This window comes from Equus quagga, chromosome 12 (genome assembly GCF_021613505.1).
Source record: "Equus quagga isolate Etosha38 chromosome 12, UCLA_HA_Equagga_1.0, whole genome shotgun sequence".
Classification (NCBI taxonomy): domain Eukaryota; kingdom Metazoa; phylum Chordata; class Mammalia; order Perissodactyla; family Equidae; genus Equus; species Equus quagga.
Window position 1 is genome coordinate 93,874,830 of NC_060278.1, and position 18,797 is coordinate 93,893,626.

The 18,797-nt window shown below is 46.3% G+C and overlaps 1 protein-coding gene across 1 annotated transcript in view; it reads right to left on the reverse strand.

Moving 5' to 3' along the window:
* Nucleotides 1–18,797, reverse strand: part of PTPRT (protein tyrosine phosphatase receptor type T) — a 1,006,957-nt gene that overhangs the window by 148,607 nt on the left and 839,553 nt on the right. The window contains exon 14 of the mRNA XM_046677949.1: nt 2,284–2,419. Coding sequence (XP_046533905.1) covers nt 2,284–2,419 — 136 coding nt within the window. The remainder of the gene's footprint in view (nt 1–2,283; nt 2,420–18,797) is intronic.

Here is an 18,797-nt window from a genome sequence, read left to right on the forward strand (position 1 = left end):
CAAACACTGATCAGCAGCTCCCCCCCCGCCCCCCACCCGCCTCCACCACCCCAACACTGAGTTTTGCCTCTCGAGGAGAAATGGTGGTCATGTGATGACTATTGGTTGGGTCTGATGGATGATTTTGATAGAGTTGAAAGATGATGAAAATACACGTAAGAGGCTAAAACCACACCAAGGACTCACTTTACACTTGCTCCCACCTTGGAAATAGAAAAAAAAAAAAGCCCTTTCCTCCCTCTTGAAAAGTCACACATTTTAGAAATAGCTGTTGGGAAGGAAGTGAAATTTCTTTGCAAGCTCACAGACAATAGTGCTGTGGCTTAAGCCAGGCTTTAGAAAGAGGAAAATTGGAAGAGCATATCTGACTTACAAATCAGTGGCAAAGAATGAGAACATTTCAGGCCTATCAAAGAGGAATGCAATTCTATTAAATTGGTTACTTTTTCCAGGTAGGCAGTCTCAAACTCACCTATGCCTCCGATCTATCTGTGACTCTAAGAAACTTGATCTTAGATGGGCAATGTGCTTACTGCACCCAGAGAAATCAAATCTTATGTTCCACTTCATCTAACAGCAGCTGAGTTGTCACTGAGACATAAACTTTGGTCTTGTTTTATGGATGAAAATGATGATATGACAACGCAATGCTGTCCTTAACCCCTTGGGGGCTCTTGATTCCCAGTGTTAACATAGTACCTTCCCTTCCTCCTAGACACTTCAAACAGAAAATCAGTAGCTAGATGAGAAGTTTAACTCTTTAGTCTTTCTGCTGAGAGCCTGAGGAAAGGAGTGATCCTGTTAGACCAGAGATGTCAAGAAAGGACAAGGTCTGGCCAGAGAGAGGACTGGTTGATTCAGAAGAGAGAGATGAGAGACACAGAGACATTCTGGTGCCCAAATGGCTAAGAGAAGGCTGACTGCTTGTGTAGTGGGAACCTCAGTATTTCTGACTCACTGATGTCTGGAAATGAGGACATTGTTTCTTGGTGTTTTTTTTTTTTTTTTTAACTTTGTGCATTTATATTCATGTGTCTCCCTAGGTAGAAGCTGAAATTTGTCTTTGAGGCATTCTGTCCCTTTGTTCTAGTAGGGAACAAATTTCACGAGTACTTTTCATCCTACAGTTGGAGGCAAGTCCCTGGTCCTTGTTATTGGGCTGGTCCTGAACTCTGTGAGTAACTAAACCCAGAGCTTCAGGCTGAGGTCTTGAGTAGTTGGTCTAATAATGCTCTAGGCTCTTTTCCTTGAGGGCAGGGCATGTTGCAGCACATATTAATGTAATGTGGATAGATGTTTTGTTTGCACTGGCAGACTGAGGAGTGGGAAGGTGGAGACCAAGACTGGGGCCCTGGCATTGAAATTGAGAAGACATGGAGGTGGGCAGCAGGCATGGAAACATGGTGGCAGCCCAGGAGCTAAGGAGAGGTGGGCAGTAGGACTTTCCATTTAGAGGAATAACCTAGGGTCAGCGATAGCCGATATTCATCAGCTTTCCTAGATGAATATTTCCTTTCCCTCTCTGCAATTCCCTTGTGTTATCCTTAAGCCTCGTGAATGCCTGATAAACAGAAGATGGCAGTGTAGGGAATCTTGGGGATAAGGAAGGAATCTGCACCCTGGCTTTCAAGAGCAATGCAGTCTAGAGGAAACACATGCAATATGAGGAAACTGTGTTAGTTGACCAGAGGTGCCCAGGGAGACATCCTGTGGAGAGGTAACAAGCAGCAATAATCCAGCTGGGAAGGTTTTGTGGGATGTGGAGTAGGAAGGAGCCTTCCCTAGGGACTATCACAGCATTGGAGGCTTTATCCCTGTCATGCAGGGGGCAGCCTGGGATGCTGCTGCTTGACCAAAGGGAAATCAAGGATAAATGGAGGTGAGAAGGGTGAAGCATTACTTTGCTGCATCTATATTTCTGGGCTCATCTGTGTTCTTGGGGTTCCCCAGTAATCTTGATGACATGACCAATCACAACAGAGCAGCTAACTCTGAGAAGACTCATGATACATGGGATCCTATGGAACATCAAGGTGACCCAACCATACGGATCACTGGCCCCATAAGAACCTCGCCATCTCAGGGCCACTCACCACGCAGGCAGTACACAGCCTTCAGACACCAACACAATGAGCCACAATTGACCCTTGTATTTCAGGACCTCCACAATCACATCCGGAGGTCTCTGCTTGGAAGTGATCAACAGAGCAAGGACTTGGCCACACACCAGCGTTGGGCCAAACTGGGGTTTGCAGAGTCTGCAGGGCGGCAACAGAGACTCACCTCCTTTTGATGGTGAGCATCACGCCCAGGAGAATGATGATGAACATGAGGAGACCAGCGATCACGCCGGCCATCTTCACAGTGTTGTCTACCTGCTTCTCTGGCTCCACGGTGTTAGAATTCTGGGTGGAGGCACCTTGGAGGGGAAAGGAGAAGGAGAAAGATGTTGAAAAGGCTCACACGGTGTGAGACAATAATCGTAATGGCAACGGTTTCTATTTATTGAGTGCTAACTATGTGCCAGGCACTGTGCTAAGGGCATTATACACATTGTCCCAGTTAATCCTTTCGAGAATTAATCCCTTGTGGGGCTGTGGCAGATGAAGAAATTGAGGTGCAGAGAAAGTGAGGTACCCAAGATTACACAACTGCTGTGTTGGGGCATCCTTATCCTGCAGTGAGATGAACTGGAAGGCTTTATCCCTCACATTGCTTTGTCTCTAGGATCAAACCATGGAACTACAGCTTGATTCTTGGGTTCATGGAATTATTCCAAACCCTGCTTTATTCTTTCAGGTAAATAGTGAAAACAACATGTTTATGTTAACACAATTAAAATCACTGGATTTTAAAAGATAAAAACAAAAAGTTTTTGTTTCATGCCTTATATGAAACATATAATGGGGTAGAAATTTACTGTATTAAAGGAATTGCCTTGGGTTCAGAAGACACTTATATATGACTAACCCCATTTTTAGAATTTAATGCTGATGCTGCGTGCTCTGCTGGGAACTAACTCACTGACTCAGTTCCAGGTAGAGGAAGGCAGGGAACTGGGCACTTAGGACACCCTCAGCCCCGTGCTGGGCCACTTCATGGATCCAGCTTGGTCAGTCCTCACAAACATTCCAAAAAGTAGATACTGATTCTCCCATTTGATAGATGAGAAAGCCAAGGGAAGTTGCTAACAGTCACGTGGCTGACAAAGGTCAGGGTCTGGATTCCACAGGTTTTCTAAGTCTAGGCCTCCGTAATCAGAAACCACAGATTCAACTTTCGAGTCCTCTAGTCCCTCAATCCTCCTCCCCCCAAACAACGAGCTCGCTAACGCCACAGCAAAAGTAAGCAGCCCAAGAATGCCTATGCCCTACCTCTTCATGCAAGGTACCAGGGATCAAAGGGGACTTCTCACTCCAGACACCTATGTGAACACTTCTGGAGAATGGTCCAGGGGTCACTAGCACCCTAAGTGAATTTCTTCCTGCTGCTCTTCATATTCCCAGTAGTGCCATGTTTATGTGAGACAGCTTAAATCCAAAGAACTTTTTCCTAACTCATCCTTACTTTTCTACCACATCAGCACCAGCTCATACTTCATCAGAGATCACATCTTCTCTGGTTGCCTGTGCCTCTGGGAGAGCTGCTCTCTCTTCTCTAAATTCCGATAAGACTCTGTAACACTTGGTACATACCTCGATGTACTGATATTATTAGTTATTTGTTTCCCCATTTGTCTCCTTCAGTGGTCTGCAGGTTCCTTAGGGGTGAGATTATGCTTCCTTTATCTTTGTTTCAGCATGTTAGCACAGAGCCTGGCTCTTAATAGGTGTTCCTTTAATGCTTGTGGTTGTTCAATGTTTAGCTGAAGGGATGACATCTCTGCCCACACACATTTGTTCTCATAGAACCAAACTGAGTTTCTCTTTTTTCAGCCATGTGTTCACAGAACTCAGCTTATTTGAAGGGATGCTAAAACCATAAGCCATGATTCTCATTTCCCAAACTCACTGATGTTTAAGAACAGCCCTCCAGCACAATGATGTATCCCCTCTTCTTGTTTAAGAGTGTCAAGTGCCTCCTCTATCAGAGCACTTTCCTGAAACTCTCTTGTAACTTAGACAAGCTGGGTTCACTTAGCCAAGTCTCCTGAGTGAGAAGGCAAGTCTTCAAGAACAAGAAGTGTATCCTACGCATTTCTCTAATGCCAATTATTAGCATAGGCCTCCCTCCTTGTGATTGTTGGTTAACAGATGATTATTAAGTTATATAAAGGTGAGCAAACCACAGATTTTGCTTCGTTTATTCATTAATTCATTTGTTACCGAGCATCCATGTGCTGTGTGCCAACTATGCTGTCTAGGGGATCAGAGCTCCTTCTCCTGGAAGGACTTACGGACGAGGGATTTTATTCAGTTCCCCTCGCCAGCTAAAAGAAAGACCAGCTCATCCAATCTCAGAGCTGTCCGAGCAAGCTCTGCTTATCTACAGCCCAGAGAGGTCCTGGAGGAGTGAGCCAACCACCTCTTCAGCAGAGCTGATCTCACATTCCAGAGAAGAAGCTGGTTTCCAGTAGTGGCCCACATGGCCCCCATTTCCCAGTCTGGAGACATGATTTCTGAGATATGGTGAGTCCACTGCACACCAAGCATAAAGTAAGCTGAACACCTCAGACCATAATTTCATCAATAGTGCCAGAGGCTTTTTACTCAGATTTGGAGGAAGTGTTGGCTCGGGAGCACTCACTCATTGGTATAGCTGAATTTACTTAACGCCTGCTATGAGATCTCATTCTAGAGACTGGGGTACAAAAGCAAAGGAGCTCTGAAGAGGATCTTATTACCGTAGGAACACTGTTATTAGCTTGATCTAATGAGATTCACACTTCATTCCTTCAATAAATAGTCACAAGCACCCACGAGATGCCAGGCACTTGGTGATACAGTGGTGAGCAAACAGGCACAGTTCCTGCCCTCAAAGAGCCTACAATTAGCGGGGGTGGTGCTCAGGGGACAGGATTAATGAACCAACAATCAGTAATAGTAAGCTTTCAACTCTGTTAAGGATGAGAACAGAGAGGTGTATGCCACTTGGAAAGTGCATAATAGGGAAGTGAATCACTTCCAGGAGGAAGCGGCTAGTAGAGTGAGTTTCAAGGGAGGACAGGGTATAACTAGGCAAAGAGAGCATGAGAGGGCTATATGGAAGCAGCAGAGGAAAGAGCACTGGCTAAGGCTATCTGCTGGGGGCAAGGGGCCTGGTGCATTCAAGAAATGAAAGAAATGTGGAGTAAGGAGAATGAGAAAGCAGGGAGAGCACGGTGAGAGAAGCTGGAGAGGGCAGCAGGGGCCATTCCATGCAGGACATTATAGGCCAAGATATGAGAGTTTTTGTTCTTTACCCCAAGAAACATAGGGAGTCATCTAAGTGTTGCTCATAGAGCAATGATATGGTCAGATTTGTATTTCCAACAGATCATTCCAGCTTCAATATGGAGCCAAAGTGGATTGGAGAGATGAATTTTGAAACCATTGCAGGCACCCAGGTGGGAGATGATAGTTGCTTGGACTTAGGTGATGGCAATAGAGACAGAAAGATGCAATAAAAGAGATAACTACTTGAAATAAATATAAATAAAACCTATTGATGGATTGAATACAAGGAATAACTTGTGACTACAAGTCTTTGGTTTTCATAGCAAGGTGGATGATGGTGCTGTTTAGAGGTTCAAGAAACAATTGAAAAAGAACAGCTTTAGAGGGAAGATATGTGTGTTTGGGGCAATTTGAGCTTGAGAGATACTCTAGAGAAGTAGGCAGTTAAAAATGCAGGTCTGGGGCTGGCCTAGTGGTGTAGTGGTTAAGTTCACGTGCTCCACTTCAGCGGCCCAGGGTTCGCAGGTTAGGATCCTGGGCGTGGACCTAGCACCACTTATCAAGCCATGCTGTGGTGGCATCCCACACAAAATAGAAGAAGATTGGCATACATGTTAGCTCAGTGACAATCTTCCTCAAGCCAAAAGAGGAAGATTGGCAACAGATGTTAGCTCAAGGCCAATCTTCCTCACACACACACAAAAATAAATAAAATGCAGGTGTGGAGCTCTGAAAAGAGGTCTGAACTGGAGGTAAAAATGTGTGAGTCATGTGCACACAGATGGTATCTGATGGATGGGGGTTGATGAAGTCATCCAGGGAGAGAATAAAGAGGGAAGAAGAAGTGGGCTTAGACAGAGACTTGAGAGCCTGCAGTATTTACTTAGTGGGTAGAGGAAGATACAGCTGCATAGGAGACTGAGAAGGAGTGGCCAGACAAGTAAGGAAAAAAAACCCTGGAGAGTATAGCGTCCTAGAGCTAAGAGGAGAGAGTGTTAAGAGAAAGAAGGGATAATCAATGCTGCTCCTGGGATAGAATCCAGCTGCCTACCCAAAGGAAAGTGAAGATCTTGGATGAATGTTGGAAAACCTTTCCCAAATAAATTTCAAGATGTTTCTAAGCAGAAACATATTCAGTTCTGGCCATGAGCCAACAATGAAACATACTTGATTCATGGGGCCATCTGAAAGGCCAGAGCACAGCACTTTAGACAAATTCAATGAGTTCAGCCAAGAGGCATCAGAGCTGAAATCACAAACTCTATACACTAAGGTTGTTAGGAGGAGACATGCTTGGCTGGTCCACCCAGACTCCAGATACAAGAAAGTGCACATGCCCTGGGCTGTGGCACATCCACCTTCCACTTAAGCACTCTTTAAGGGCATTTGCTCTGGCTGCTGGGATTTGTGCCACTGTTCATAAAGGAAGTGTGCTGACAGTGTTCAAAGCTGACATTGGTAGAAAGGAAATGGCTCTGGGACCAAAGGCCAGACAGCATTCACATGTGGCTCCTATATCTGAGAGGAAGATGAGAGGGACAAAGACAGAGGATGAGCTAGTCTTGCTCCTGTTGCAGTCAGGAGTGCATCCATGAGGCTCAGATTGTAAGTGCTCAATGGAACAGATGAGAACATGCGATAGGACTTACAGGAAAGCACAGAGGGGTTGGCTAACGATGGGGTCTCCTAGCAATGTGGTCGGCTGTCTCAGGCAGGCACTGAGCTCCTCATCAAACAGAAGGTCAATTACTAGTACTTTTTAAAAATGTAGCTTAAATGTACTGATCCATTACTGAGTGCCAAGCAATATGCTAAGCACTTTTCATATATGAAGTCATTTAATCTTCACAAAACTTGACATAGAAGGTGCTAGTTTTATTTTCCCTTTTATATAGATTAGAAAACTTCACAAAAGGGTGAAGTGACTTGTCCAAGGCCATGTGAGTTTCAGAGCTGGGATTCTGTGTGCAGGGCTCATCTCCGTATCACTACAATGAGCTGTCCTTGATGGAGCAGTAGTTAAGGAAATGCCAGCACTAGGTCACATAGAGGGCTGGCCATCTGACTCACTGGCTGGAAATCCAAGGGAACTCTTCAGAAAGGGAGACTGGCAGTCCTTCAGCATATGGTAGCCACATTACTTTGGCCCTACGCCCACATTTTCCATGAGAGTAAACTTTGTATCAGTCCCTAAAAAGCTCTGTTTCTGGCCCTGGGTGACTTCTGTCTACTAAGCAGGGATTGGGAGTCTGAGAACTGAGAGAAGCGGGAGGGATTCAGAAGCATCCTCTTCATCTCTGTCCTCCACTGGAAACCAAACTGAGAATTGTCCACGTAAATCTGAATTGGCAGCTAGGCACCAGGTGGCAAATTTATCCAATTGGAGTAGCTTCAAGGCTCTACTTGAGTCCCCTGTGTGATGTAGTCATCAAAAACAATCTTGTGAACTCAGCCTGCACTGACAGGAGACTACTGTCTCCAGCATGAGGCTGCATGCCTGACCTTATGCTTCAGCCAGCTGTGCCCTCCAAGCAAGCTCTGAGCCCTCCCAAAGGCTGAGCCAGTCCTCTCAAAGCAGCTGTTTCTGCCTCCCTGCCCTCTACTCGTTCCAGGAAAGCTACGTCCCCTCTTAGCTCCAGCTCAGAGTCCGCATCTGGTGTCCAATGTACTACCTACTCACACTTGCATATGGAAAACTGGTGCCCAAGGCATGGCTCTTGGTCTCCTGAAGTCTTCTCCCCTCCCTCAATATTTGCTCCATACATAGGCCCAGTCACCACGTTCTATCCCCCTACCATCTCCTCCCATGCTACCAAACGACCATCCCAGTTTATATTCGCCAGGGACTCCTGACACCCAACACGGGCAATGCTGCTCTGCTCAACTCTACACTAGTCAGATCACTCTGGTGAGGCTTGTCCAGTTGTGTATCCTACCTTCTGGAGGGACCTCCAGGGTGAAGACAGGCCAAGAATCTTATCAGTCAAAGTGTGGTCCAATGACCAGAAGCATCAGCATCACCTGTAAGCTCATTATAAATGCAGAATCTTTGGCCCCACTCCAGATCTGCTGAGTCAGCACCTGCATTTTAACAAGGTCTCTAGGTGATTCAGGTGCACATTAAAGCCCAGGGTCATTGACTTTGGAGGAGTGGCAGTCAGAATGAGGGTTTTTCAACCTTGAGAGGGGAAGATTCAGATGAAAGTTAAATCTTGCCTTCAAAAAGTTGAAAGGCCATTGTGGAAGATGGAATAGATTTGGTCCCTTTAATTTTAAAGATTAGAGGTAATATCAGTGAGTAGAAGTAACAGGATAGATTAGGGACCAACACAAGAAAAGGTTTTAATGTGGGTAGAAGCACAATGTTGGCTCTTTTCGATGCAGCATTATGATCTAGAGAGGAAGACGAAAGCAGTCACGATTCACAAGCCCTGTTTCAGAGTTACCCTCCGTTTTATCTGACCACTGTCTCCACCTTTTCTCACCTCCTGGGCTTCCTGGATGCTTAACCAAGTCCTCAATCTCTCACTTTCATGGGATGCGACCTTTCTTCTCTGCTATTGACCCTGCCTCCTACATCAACTCAGCATCCCTTGATTCCAGTGATAGTCATGCTCTGCATGAGAGAAATCCTCCCTGTCATCCTTAGAGCCATGGACTCCCATGGGGCCTATCTCCCAACCCCTAAGTAACCCACAAAGGCAGGAGAATGTGCTACCAACAATGAAAGGTGCTATCTGGGAACTTACTGTGGTCCTCATCAAGCAGAAGCGACTACGTGACTGCTTACACCCCTTCTGATGTTGAGGTGCTTTGGTTTTATGAGATCCATCAAAAGCAATGGGTTTCGAATCAGAAACATATGAGCTTGCATCCAGACTCCATCACTAACTGGTCATGTGACCTTGACCAGTTATACAAAGGTGTCAAGCCCAACATGATTTGATTTTCTCATTTGTAAAATAGGGAGTAAGTGCCAAGTTCACAGGGATTTTCTAAGGATCAAGTGTAATAATGGGGGTGAAAATGCATCATAAACTCTGAGGAATTGCTCACACATGTGGCATAATGATGGCATGACCTTGGAACTGGTTCCAGGGTGGCAGCAGGGTCTTTAGTGTCTATAAAGTCTGAGTACACCATGGGTGCTGGGGTGAGGCCTCCTTGCAACCTACTGCCTGAGTTCATCCAATCCTTAGGATGAAGGCAGGCAGAGCTCCCCGAGTGATTCTCTTAACTTTCCTCCTCTAGGCAAGGCCTGTATCAGGCTTCCATCTGGATGACTCAATGGCCAGCAATAACATAATTTGGCAACAAGGGACTAATGATTCATTCTCAAAGTGCTCCCACTGGCTACAGGCCCACTTCTATAGCTTTAGTTCAGAGAAATTCCCCTGTAAAGATATGGAGCAAAAATAGAAGTCGCAGACAAAGAACAACTAATTGCAGTTGATAAAACCAAATAAATCCCAGTAGCTGCATATAACCCTTGCTGGTGATCATTGCTGATGGTAAAGAAAGGAAGCTGGCTCTCAGGGACACAATTTCTAAAAGCTACACTCTTTAAAACACATGGTTGCCTCTTAGCTATCCAAGGGCATATTATCCTCAAATCTTACTGTGCTGGCAGTTCACCCCCATCTACTTAATGACTTCTTTTGTTGAAGAGTTTCGTTGTCTTTACTTTGGCTTAGTGTGCATCTGGCGCCCAATAGGGAAAACCTTTGAAATCCTGACTCTGAGCCACTACCTCTATGCCAGTGAAGGTTTTAAGCATTTCAGGCATCTCTGATTATGGTGGGTGTTGCCAAGAGGAGGCAAAAAGGAAAAGATGAGGAAGCTGGGCAACTTTCTGGCTCTTCTAAAGTCAGGTATGCACCATATCCCTCCTTGATTTTGCTGGAAGTGAATTCTCAGAATGGTAGGCTATTTTTAAGATAGAATTGAAGTCCAAGATAGGAAAGAAGTTGGTAGGAGAGCATCTGGATACTTCATTAGATTCAAGCCTCTAGACTTTACAAATTGCATCCCAAGGCATTGAGAGCTTTTGTAATTGTGATCATGAACTACTTTGGCAGTCTTTGAGGAATGAAATTGTAGTGAACAGGAGGGGTGCGAGAAGCCTGGGGAGAAACAAATGCTGTTGCTGACTTTTTTTTTAATGGAAAATTGTGGATTCCAGATATTTCACACAAGTAAGTGTGATGTTGATAAAGGAAAAAATATAGAGAGGGGATGATTAAATCAGATTTTTTTCCCCTTACCACTTACTAAAGGAGGGAATAATCACTAGAAACCAGCACAGGCTCCACATCAGTCAGCATCCAACCAGGAAAAGGGAAACTGCTCCAAACATTTAAAATGGAGCAAATTCATCAGAGTATTGGTACACAGGGATCAGGAGAGCACGGTGAGGCAATCCAGAGAGTAGCAACATCAGGAGCCATTACCCAGTTCAGACTGGAGAGACGAAGGGGCGGTAGTGGCGTCATTGGAGCCCAGAGGTCAAAGTCACCCAACAGAATCTGGAATTCTGGTAGACCTCACGGATACTTGGAGCCATGGAGCAGACACAGTCACTGCCAAAGAAGGGGCCTGAGGACAAGATGGGGAAGGTTTCTCCTCCCTCTGGCTCTCCAATTCATGTCTCCTATTGGCCAATCCCAGATGCCAGTTGACATGAGCTTCAGGAAACACAGCCTGCAGGGGTCACCTGCACGTCCCAGCACAGCAGGGGAAGAGCGAAGGATGGATGTGAGGCCAAACAGGCCAAGGGCCAGCATGAGCTTCCTATAAACAAGTGATGCTAGGTTCACCTAGCATCTTTGCCACTTTTGAGAGCTGTCTGGACTTGTAAACCAGGAGGAATGTCCAGTACTATGTCTTAACTTCAGCAACGTCAAGGCCAAGATGGAGAAATTGTGGCTGGCTTCCAGAACTGCCAGCTGCTAAACTGGGTTGTATACAGAAGATGGCAACAGAAGAGTCAGGATACCTGACTGCATGTGAAACAGTAATGGTATCAACAATAAAGAGGTAACGCATATTTAGAACTTTTACTACAAGCCCGGCTGCTGTATTTAGCCTTTCACATATGTTGTCTCTTTTAATCCTCTCTGCAACCCTATGAAGCAGGTTCTATCAATAGACCCATTTCAGAGATGGGGAAAACTGAGGCTCAGAGAGACTAAGGAACAGTAGCAAGTGGTAGAGATGGGATTTGAACCCTCGTACAGAGTTTATTCTTTTTAAACCACTATAATACTCTGCCACTTCTCTAGTAAATAGGGGGAGACGTTGCTAAGCAGGGAGAAATGGTTGTTTTTTTCAAATATCTTGAAGAAAGAAGCAGACCGGCAGTTAGGGGATCTAGAGTCTTATCTTGACCAGCCACATTACAATGCCTTTGTATTTGTCCTGTCCCTGCTGAGCCTGCCACCTGCTGTACCATGCGATTCCACTTTATACCTGCTTGTCTTGAAGATTATCTCCCCTCTTGCCCTCTCACCGACATATCATATTCCACTACCTAAGGGATTGATGAACATGTCATGTGAATCTTGTTATATGGGCCAAATTATACAGACTTTGCTCAAATGATATTTAAACTTGACCTTTTTAACTTGAGTCCCCTCATCCTTTTCACTTTCCTTGTATATCAGCCACCATCTCCAAGCCCTTAATACATTGAGTTTAGTTTTATTATTAATCTCTGGGCTTTCTGTATAATACCTTTCCTCATATTTAGCAACCAAAGTATCCCTTATAATTCCATAGGGAGACAAGTCTTGCTCAAGCTTGAGTGACTCTTTTCTGCTTTATTTCCAATATGCTTTCTTTGATCTCACAATGACTAATTTTTTAAATCACTGACGACCCCCCCGCACCTCAGAACAGTGCCTCCCTCGCTAGATCTGGTTGATAATGGAGTACTTGAGAAGGATTATTCCATCATTCTTCTAAGTGACATCACCTAGAATGTTTCTCAAGTAATAAATAAATTGCCTCAATTCATCATATGACAGTAATTGCTTTTAGCCAAGATTTAACTCAGAGTCAATGTCAAGTAGCTGGAAAACACTACAGGGACACAGGTTTTTCAAAGATAACTCTACCCTTGCTGGGGAAAACCATTTAATAAGCACTGAGTTAAGTGTAAAGAAGATACAGATTTCTAATATCCCAGACTCCCTCAATATTACCCAGCCAGTCCTAAGAGGTTGGAATTGACTTCATCACAGACTATAAGAGGAAAACTGCTAAATACTGCCGACAGAGGTTGCCCTCTTTTTCAGCCTTAAATGGAGGTTAGCACCCCCGTGAGATGGGAATAGCTTTAATTGATTGTTTGAAAGCACATTGGCCACTCCAATAAATTGCTCCTCAAATGCTGATTCTGCTTGGTCCCACGCATCTCTGGAATCTGTGTTTCCAGGTGGACTTTGTTTTACACAGCAAATGCTCTTTGTAGTCAAATTCTAATTCAGTCATGTTACTCACAGTAGGAAAGGTGGCTATGTAAGACCCTTATGGTGAATCTCTTCTGGGTGTAAGAAAACTCCTTCATACTAAAGTTTTTTTTATGCATTCAGAATTTAGCATAATAGACATTTATTTTTTTATTCACTTTTTTTGAGGAAGATTAGCCCTGAGCTAACATCTGCTGCCCATCCTCCTCTTTTTTTTTTTGCTGAGGAAGACTGGCCCTGAGCTAACATCCGTGCCCATCTTCCTCTACTTTATATGTGGGACACCTACCACAGCATGGCTTGCCAAGTGGTGCCATGTCCACACCTGGGATCCGAACCAGTGAACCCCAGGCCACCGAAGTGGAATGTTGAGAACATAACCTCTGTGCCACCGGGCCAGCTCCAAATAATAGACTTATTTAAAAGCAGTCATGCCCAATTGATGCCAGGCATTGTCATTATTGCCACATCACTTGTAAGGCACGCTGTTTCAAGGGCGTCAACATTGGTGGGCTAAGAATCCCTTTATACCTCCCCATAGCCTCAACTGCTCCATCTCATGCCCACGGGAAACCCATAGCATGAGCGCCAGGACCCTAGCCTATGACCAGGCTAGGACCATAAGCTATGGCTAGAGTGGGCTGCAATGCTGTCTAAGAAACCAGAAATGGGTGCACTTCGCAAACTAGTCTATGTGTCAGACTACAGTTAAGGGTAAAGATCAGGATGTGGCTAAGGTAGGGGTCAAATCTAAAAGAGGGATGAGGAGCCAGCCTGTGGCTGGGGTCTAGGAATGTTCTGCTGGTCAGTCTGCACCCCTGGTGAGGGGTCAATCTATGTCTAGAGTTGTGCTTGGTCTTTGGCCAGAAATAAAATTTAGTCCATAGCCATGGAACTGGACAAAGCTATGTGACTTCCAAACGGACTAGACCCATTACCTTGGCCTCATTAGCACCAACTCAACACTTGGCCACAGAGGAAGAGTCCTGGACGTTGCCTGATAAAAGTGGCGCTAGGATTATAATGATGATAGTTGGTAAAGCAATGTGCTGGGTATGTGAGGTAATTAAGAGACAGCCCTGCTGTCTGGGAACTTACTAGTTAGTGGGTGAGAGAAGTGCACAAACTGAGAATCAAAGCCCAGAATAATGGGTGCTAACATAGAGGTGTGTACAGAGAGGCGCATGTATGACTCTGCTCATCCCTGGGATCACCCAGTGGCCTCCTCCCTTCTCTCGCATCCTGGCTCCCTGTGGTCCAGACAGGCCTGCCCCACTGATGAGGAAGAACAGGCTGAGTCAGCTCAGTGCCGGCACTACCGGCTCCCTGCTTTCAGAAATTGTGCATTGAGCCTGGAGCCCAGGGGGCTCAAAGCTGCTTAGCTACAGGGCACAGGAGCACCCACAGCCTGTGTTGGGATCAAAGGTTTAGTCTGAAGAGCAGATGCAAGAGAAGACAACACACACTCTCTCAGATGCCCTGTGGCAAATAGTCCCTTTAGACCTTGTCAGGCAGCCGGTTTGAGAGAGCATGTGGTCACACTGAACAGATTGTCATTCTTCCTGTGGAGTTCAGAGCAGTCCTGGGGCAGCTGGGGAACGAGGGAAGACTTCCCAGTAGCAGTCAGCATAGAGACGAGCATAAAAGCCAACCAGGGATGGCCTACAGATCAAATAATGCTGGGACGCTGAGAGCAGGTCACCACAACCTGGTTGATGGGGCAGAGGCCAAGGCCAGGGCGTGACCAGCAGCAGATACTAAAACTATTCAACAAAAGAGGCAGAACCAAAAAGGGGAGGGACAGATCCACAGAGTGGAGACCAGTTCTGAGCCAATGTAGGATGCAGCCAACAAGGAGACCTGGCAGGGAAGACAGGGTGGGCCAAAGAGATTCTCTGGGATGGCAACTTGAGGTCGCCAAGCCTCAGTCGCCTTGAGGTCAGTCCACTGTAAGGGTACAGCCTTGCCCACTGCCCAGGGCTCAGGATCGCTGCGTTTCCAAGCGTGGTAGTTTCCTAGAGCTGTTGTAACAAACTACCACAACCTGGCCTAAGACAACAGAAATTTACTCTCTCACAGTTCCAGAGGTTAGAAATCAAGGCGTCAGCAGGGCCGTGTTCCCTCTGAGACTAGGTGGAATCATTCCCTGTCTCTTCCTATCTACTGGTGTTCGCTGGCAATCCTTGGCATTCCTTGGCCTATAGATGCATCATTCCAATCTCTGCCTCTGGCGTCACATAGCAGTCTTATGTGTCTCTGTCTTCATGTGGTGTTTTCCTCCTCTTGTCAGGACACTGGTCTTATTGGATCAGGACCCACTCTCAGGACTTCACCTTAACTAATTACATCTGCAAAGACCCTCTTTCCAAATAAGATCATATTCACAGGCACTGGGTGTTAGGACTTTAACATATCTTTTGTGGGGACACAATTCAGTCCATAAGAACTGGTTAAGCTGAGTCATGATCCATAAAGCGTAGGAATGGCCCACAAATGGGAGGGAAGTCTTATCATTTTACTAAGCAAAATGCAAGCACTAATTGGAGTCCGGGCCAGTTGGAGAGCACGTGGGAGGAGGGATGGGAGATTCCGGCTTGGTCACAGACTGAGCAGAACAGGCTTCTGGAAGGACAACATGTCCTGGCTTTATTTGTCTGAACAGCACAGCAGGATGCGCCAGTGGACTAGATGTCCTCAAGGCTCTTATTCAGAAACATAATTCAATTCTTTCCAACTGACTCTGGCCAAGTGTATCCCCCAAGGAGCGACCACATTACCTGACCCAAAGGGGAGGAGGGAGGAGGAGAAGCAAAGATCTGCCTCGCTGGGGCAGCTTTGTTCAGATCTTGCTTCTGGAACAGTTTGCAGCTTGCATCAAAGTGCCTGGAACGGAGAGAAGGTGCACGGGAGAGAGCGAGAAATCTATAGGAAGGATTAGTGGATGCATGAGCAGGATCAGAGAGAACATTCAGTAAACACGCAGCACGGGATTCAGATTAGTACAATGAGACTGAGTGAAGGGAATAAAACCAGAGTGGAGCGGCATCGCTTGTTGACATTCCAGCCAAATCTCCCATGAACATGTCTCCTTTTTTTCTATCTTTGCCCCTTGGCTTTTGGAAGCAGAAACACTGAATCACTGTGTTGTGTACTAAAAGCTGATGCATCCCTCTCCCCAAAGGATGGATGGAAAAGCTGTAATGGGTGACGATGGAAGGCAGAAGCCGATGTCTAGAGCGTTTGCAGTGTCTGATGTTTGCTCACACTGGCAAACTCAGAGTCGTGCAAGAGGTTTCTCGTTTGATGCCCGTGGTTGCTGTTCCCAGCTGGAGCTCTCCTGGGCCCACACCGTGCAAGTCTAGGCCGGGCATTGGGCTCAGCAGGGCTGGACCAGTGACTTCGGTGGAGCCCCATTCAAAGGCTTCAGAGAATCAGTCTCCAGAAAGCTTGGCAGGTGGGGCTGCATGGAGTTCATATACTGGATTGAAAACTAGTCCTCAGTGACTAACAATCAGCCTAACAAAATGGTAGAAGGTGAGCCACAAGAGGTGCTGGAACCATCACAGGGTGGACGCAGTGGGTGGGGCGGGGGTGCATACATACTTGGCACATACTCTATCAGTGTTAACAAGCCATTCATCTACGGGTCCACTCGTGCATGGGGCCAGGTGATTGACCACTCCATGTGTGCTGGGCAAGGGGTAAGAGGTGACTGAAACCAAACAGCTCTAAGACAATGTACTTTCGATGTGACTGTGTGCCATGTTTGAGAGGAACTCTCACTCAGGGCTGAGTGTTCCCATTGTTCTGGCCAGCTGACCATCTCCTCTAGTTGACCATCCCGATCTGAGACAGTGTGGGGCAGGAAAGGCTTTGCAGAGATCCACCTGTCTGAACTTGATCCTGGAGGTGGAGTAAGGTACACCATGGAGGAGAGAGCATCTCAGCAAAGTGGGGCAGTGGGAGGGGTGGTTGAAAAGGCAGGTCCTGCTTACATAGTCAGTGGGAATGCAGCACAGGAAGCCAAGGTGGAAATAAGTTGGAGAGGTGGAGAAGGGACAGCGACTAGAGTGTGAAGGACCTTTGATTCAGGCTTATTATCCCAGAGCACAGGGGGGTCTTGGGAGCATCTCAATCAGGATCAGACTCTTATTTATAGAATCTCTCTGAGGCTCAACATCCCACAGCTAGTACATTATGTGGTTTTTGAGAGTCCTGAATCCCTCTGCCTTGGTATTTCTCAGTTCTTGGCACATAATAGATGCTCAGGAACGTTGGCCATGGCGGCACAGAGCATGGTGGATAAGATTACAGAATTTCCAGAGAGACCTGGTTCAGATCTTGGTTTCATTATTTCTGAGTTGTGTGATTTTCAGTCATCAGAGCCTCAGTTTCCTCATCTATCAGGTAAGAATGACAATAGCACTCTATCGGGTAGAGTCGTGGGGAAGTTTTAGCACATTAAGAATGTGAAACCCTCAGCACATTCAATGAGCTGTAGGAAGTATGAAACACATATTTGCTATTTCATTGTTCTTTTCATCATCTCATTGGACATCCCTGATGCCACTGCCCCCTAGAGCTGCCACTTCTCTCCAGCGAGTCTGGCAGGCTGGGCTCCCACCATCTCTCCATCAAGCACTGTCCCATTGTGGTGGATATTCAGGTTTAAGCCTTTTCCAGAAAGCTTCATCTGGTCCTTCTGCCTCTAGCTCCTGTTCTCACACCATCCATCAACCCTTGCCAGAGAGCATAACCTCCAGGGGAGGGTCACTAATGCCCCAGGGTGTCCAAGCTTGCCAGGGTCACCATGTACCCACTGGGCCCTCACGAGGCTGCCATGCAGCTTCCTCATCTGCTCTCGGCCACACAACCTTGTCCCAAAGGCTCAACCTCTGACTACCTGGATCCAAGATTTACACGACATCTCTGGGAAAGTTGCTTTAGAGGCAGTTAGTTGGAAAGCAGTCTCAGAGAGAGTATTACGGCTTGAATTCTGTTGCTGTGGAAAGGCCTTGATTTAAAGACTTGCCAGAAAAATAACGATAGAAAGTTTTAGCATGAAGTGCTCAGGAAAGAAAGGAACACTAGAGAGGAGTGGTATCTGACACCCTCTCAAGCCACGAGCTGTGCTAGATATGCGTCCATTTTCTCTGATGACTCTCGCCACGATTAAGCCCAGCAGCTCAGGGACTCATCCTTATTTCATAAATGAGGAAACTGAGGCTCAAAAGCTGAGTGATGGGCCCAAGTTCCCCAATTTTAAGGAATAGAGTTTGGGCTCCACATGAGGACTTGTCCCAAAGCCCTTCTTGCGGAGAATTGACAACGGGCACTGGGCATGGCCAAGGCAGTGCATCTGGGTCTCCCCAAGGGTCCAGGTCAGAGCAGGGCAGCCTGGCTGGCCTTCAGTGCATCCATTCTAGCCTCCAGACTGGATGCTGCCAGCCTCCTATTGGGCCCAGCATCCCAGATCGCCCCCTGGAGGCCTGGCTGAGCTCCTGCAGGGGCCAGAGAAGCACTCTTTCCATAGTGGTGGGTCTGGGGTGGACCAGGTGCTTCGGAAATAATGTCAAATAACTAGACATTTTTCCACTACAGCCTCAAGCCATCCCACTACAGAAAAACACCCAACCTTGGCCATAAGAGGTTTTATCTTATTTTTTTCAATGGAAGAATCCCTGGACTCTACCTATTAGATGCCAGTAACCTCTCACACTCAGATATAACAACCAAATATACTTTCAGATACTGTCAAATGTCCCCTGGCGGGGGCAAAATGGAATAAAGAGAACTGAACATTTTCTGAGCCTGTACTCGGTGCATATACACTTCTGTCCACCAATGAGGCACAAAGATAGTCCAGATGATTTTTACCTCTAGATCTGCACTGTCCACAATAACAGCCACTAAGCCACACTTGGTTACTGAGCGCTTGAAATGTGTCTGTGTG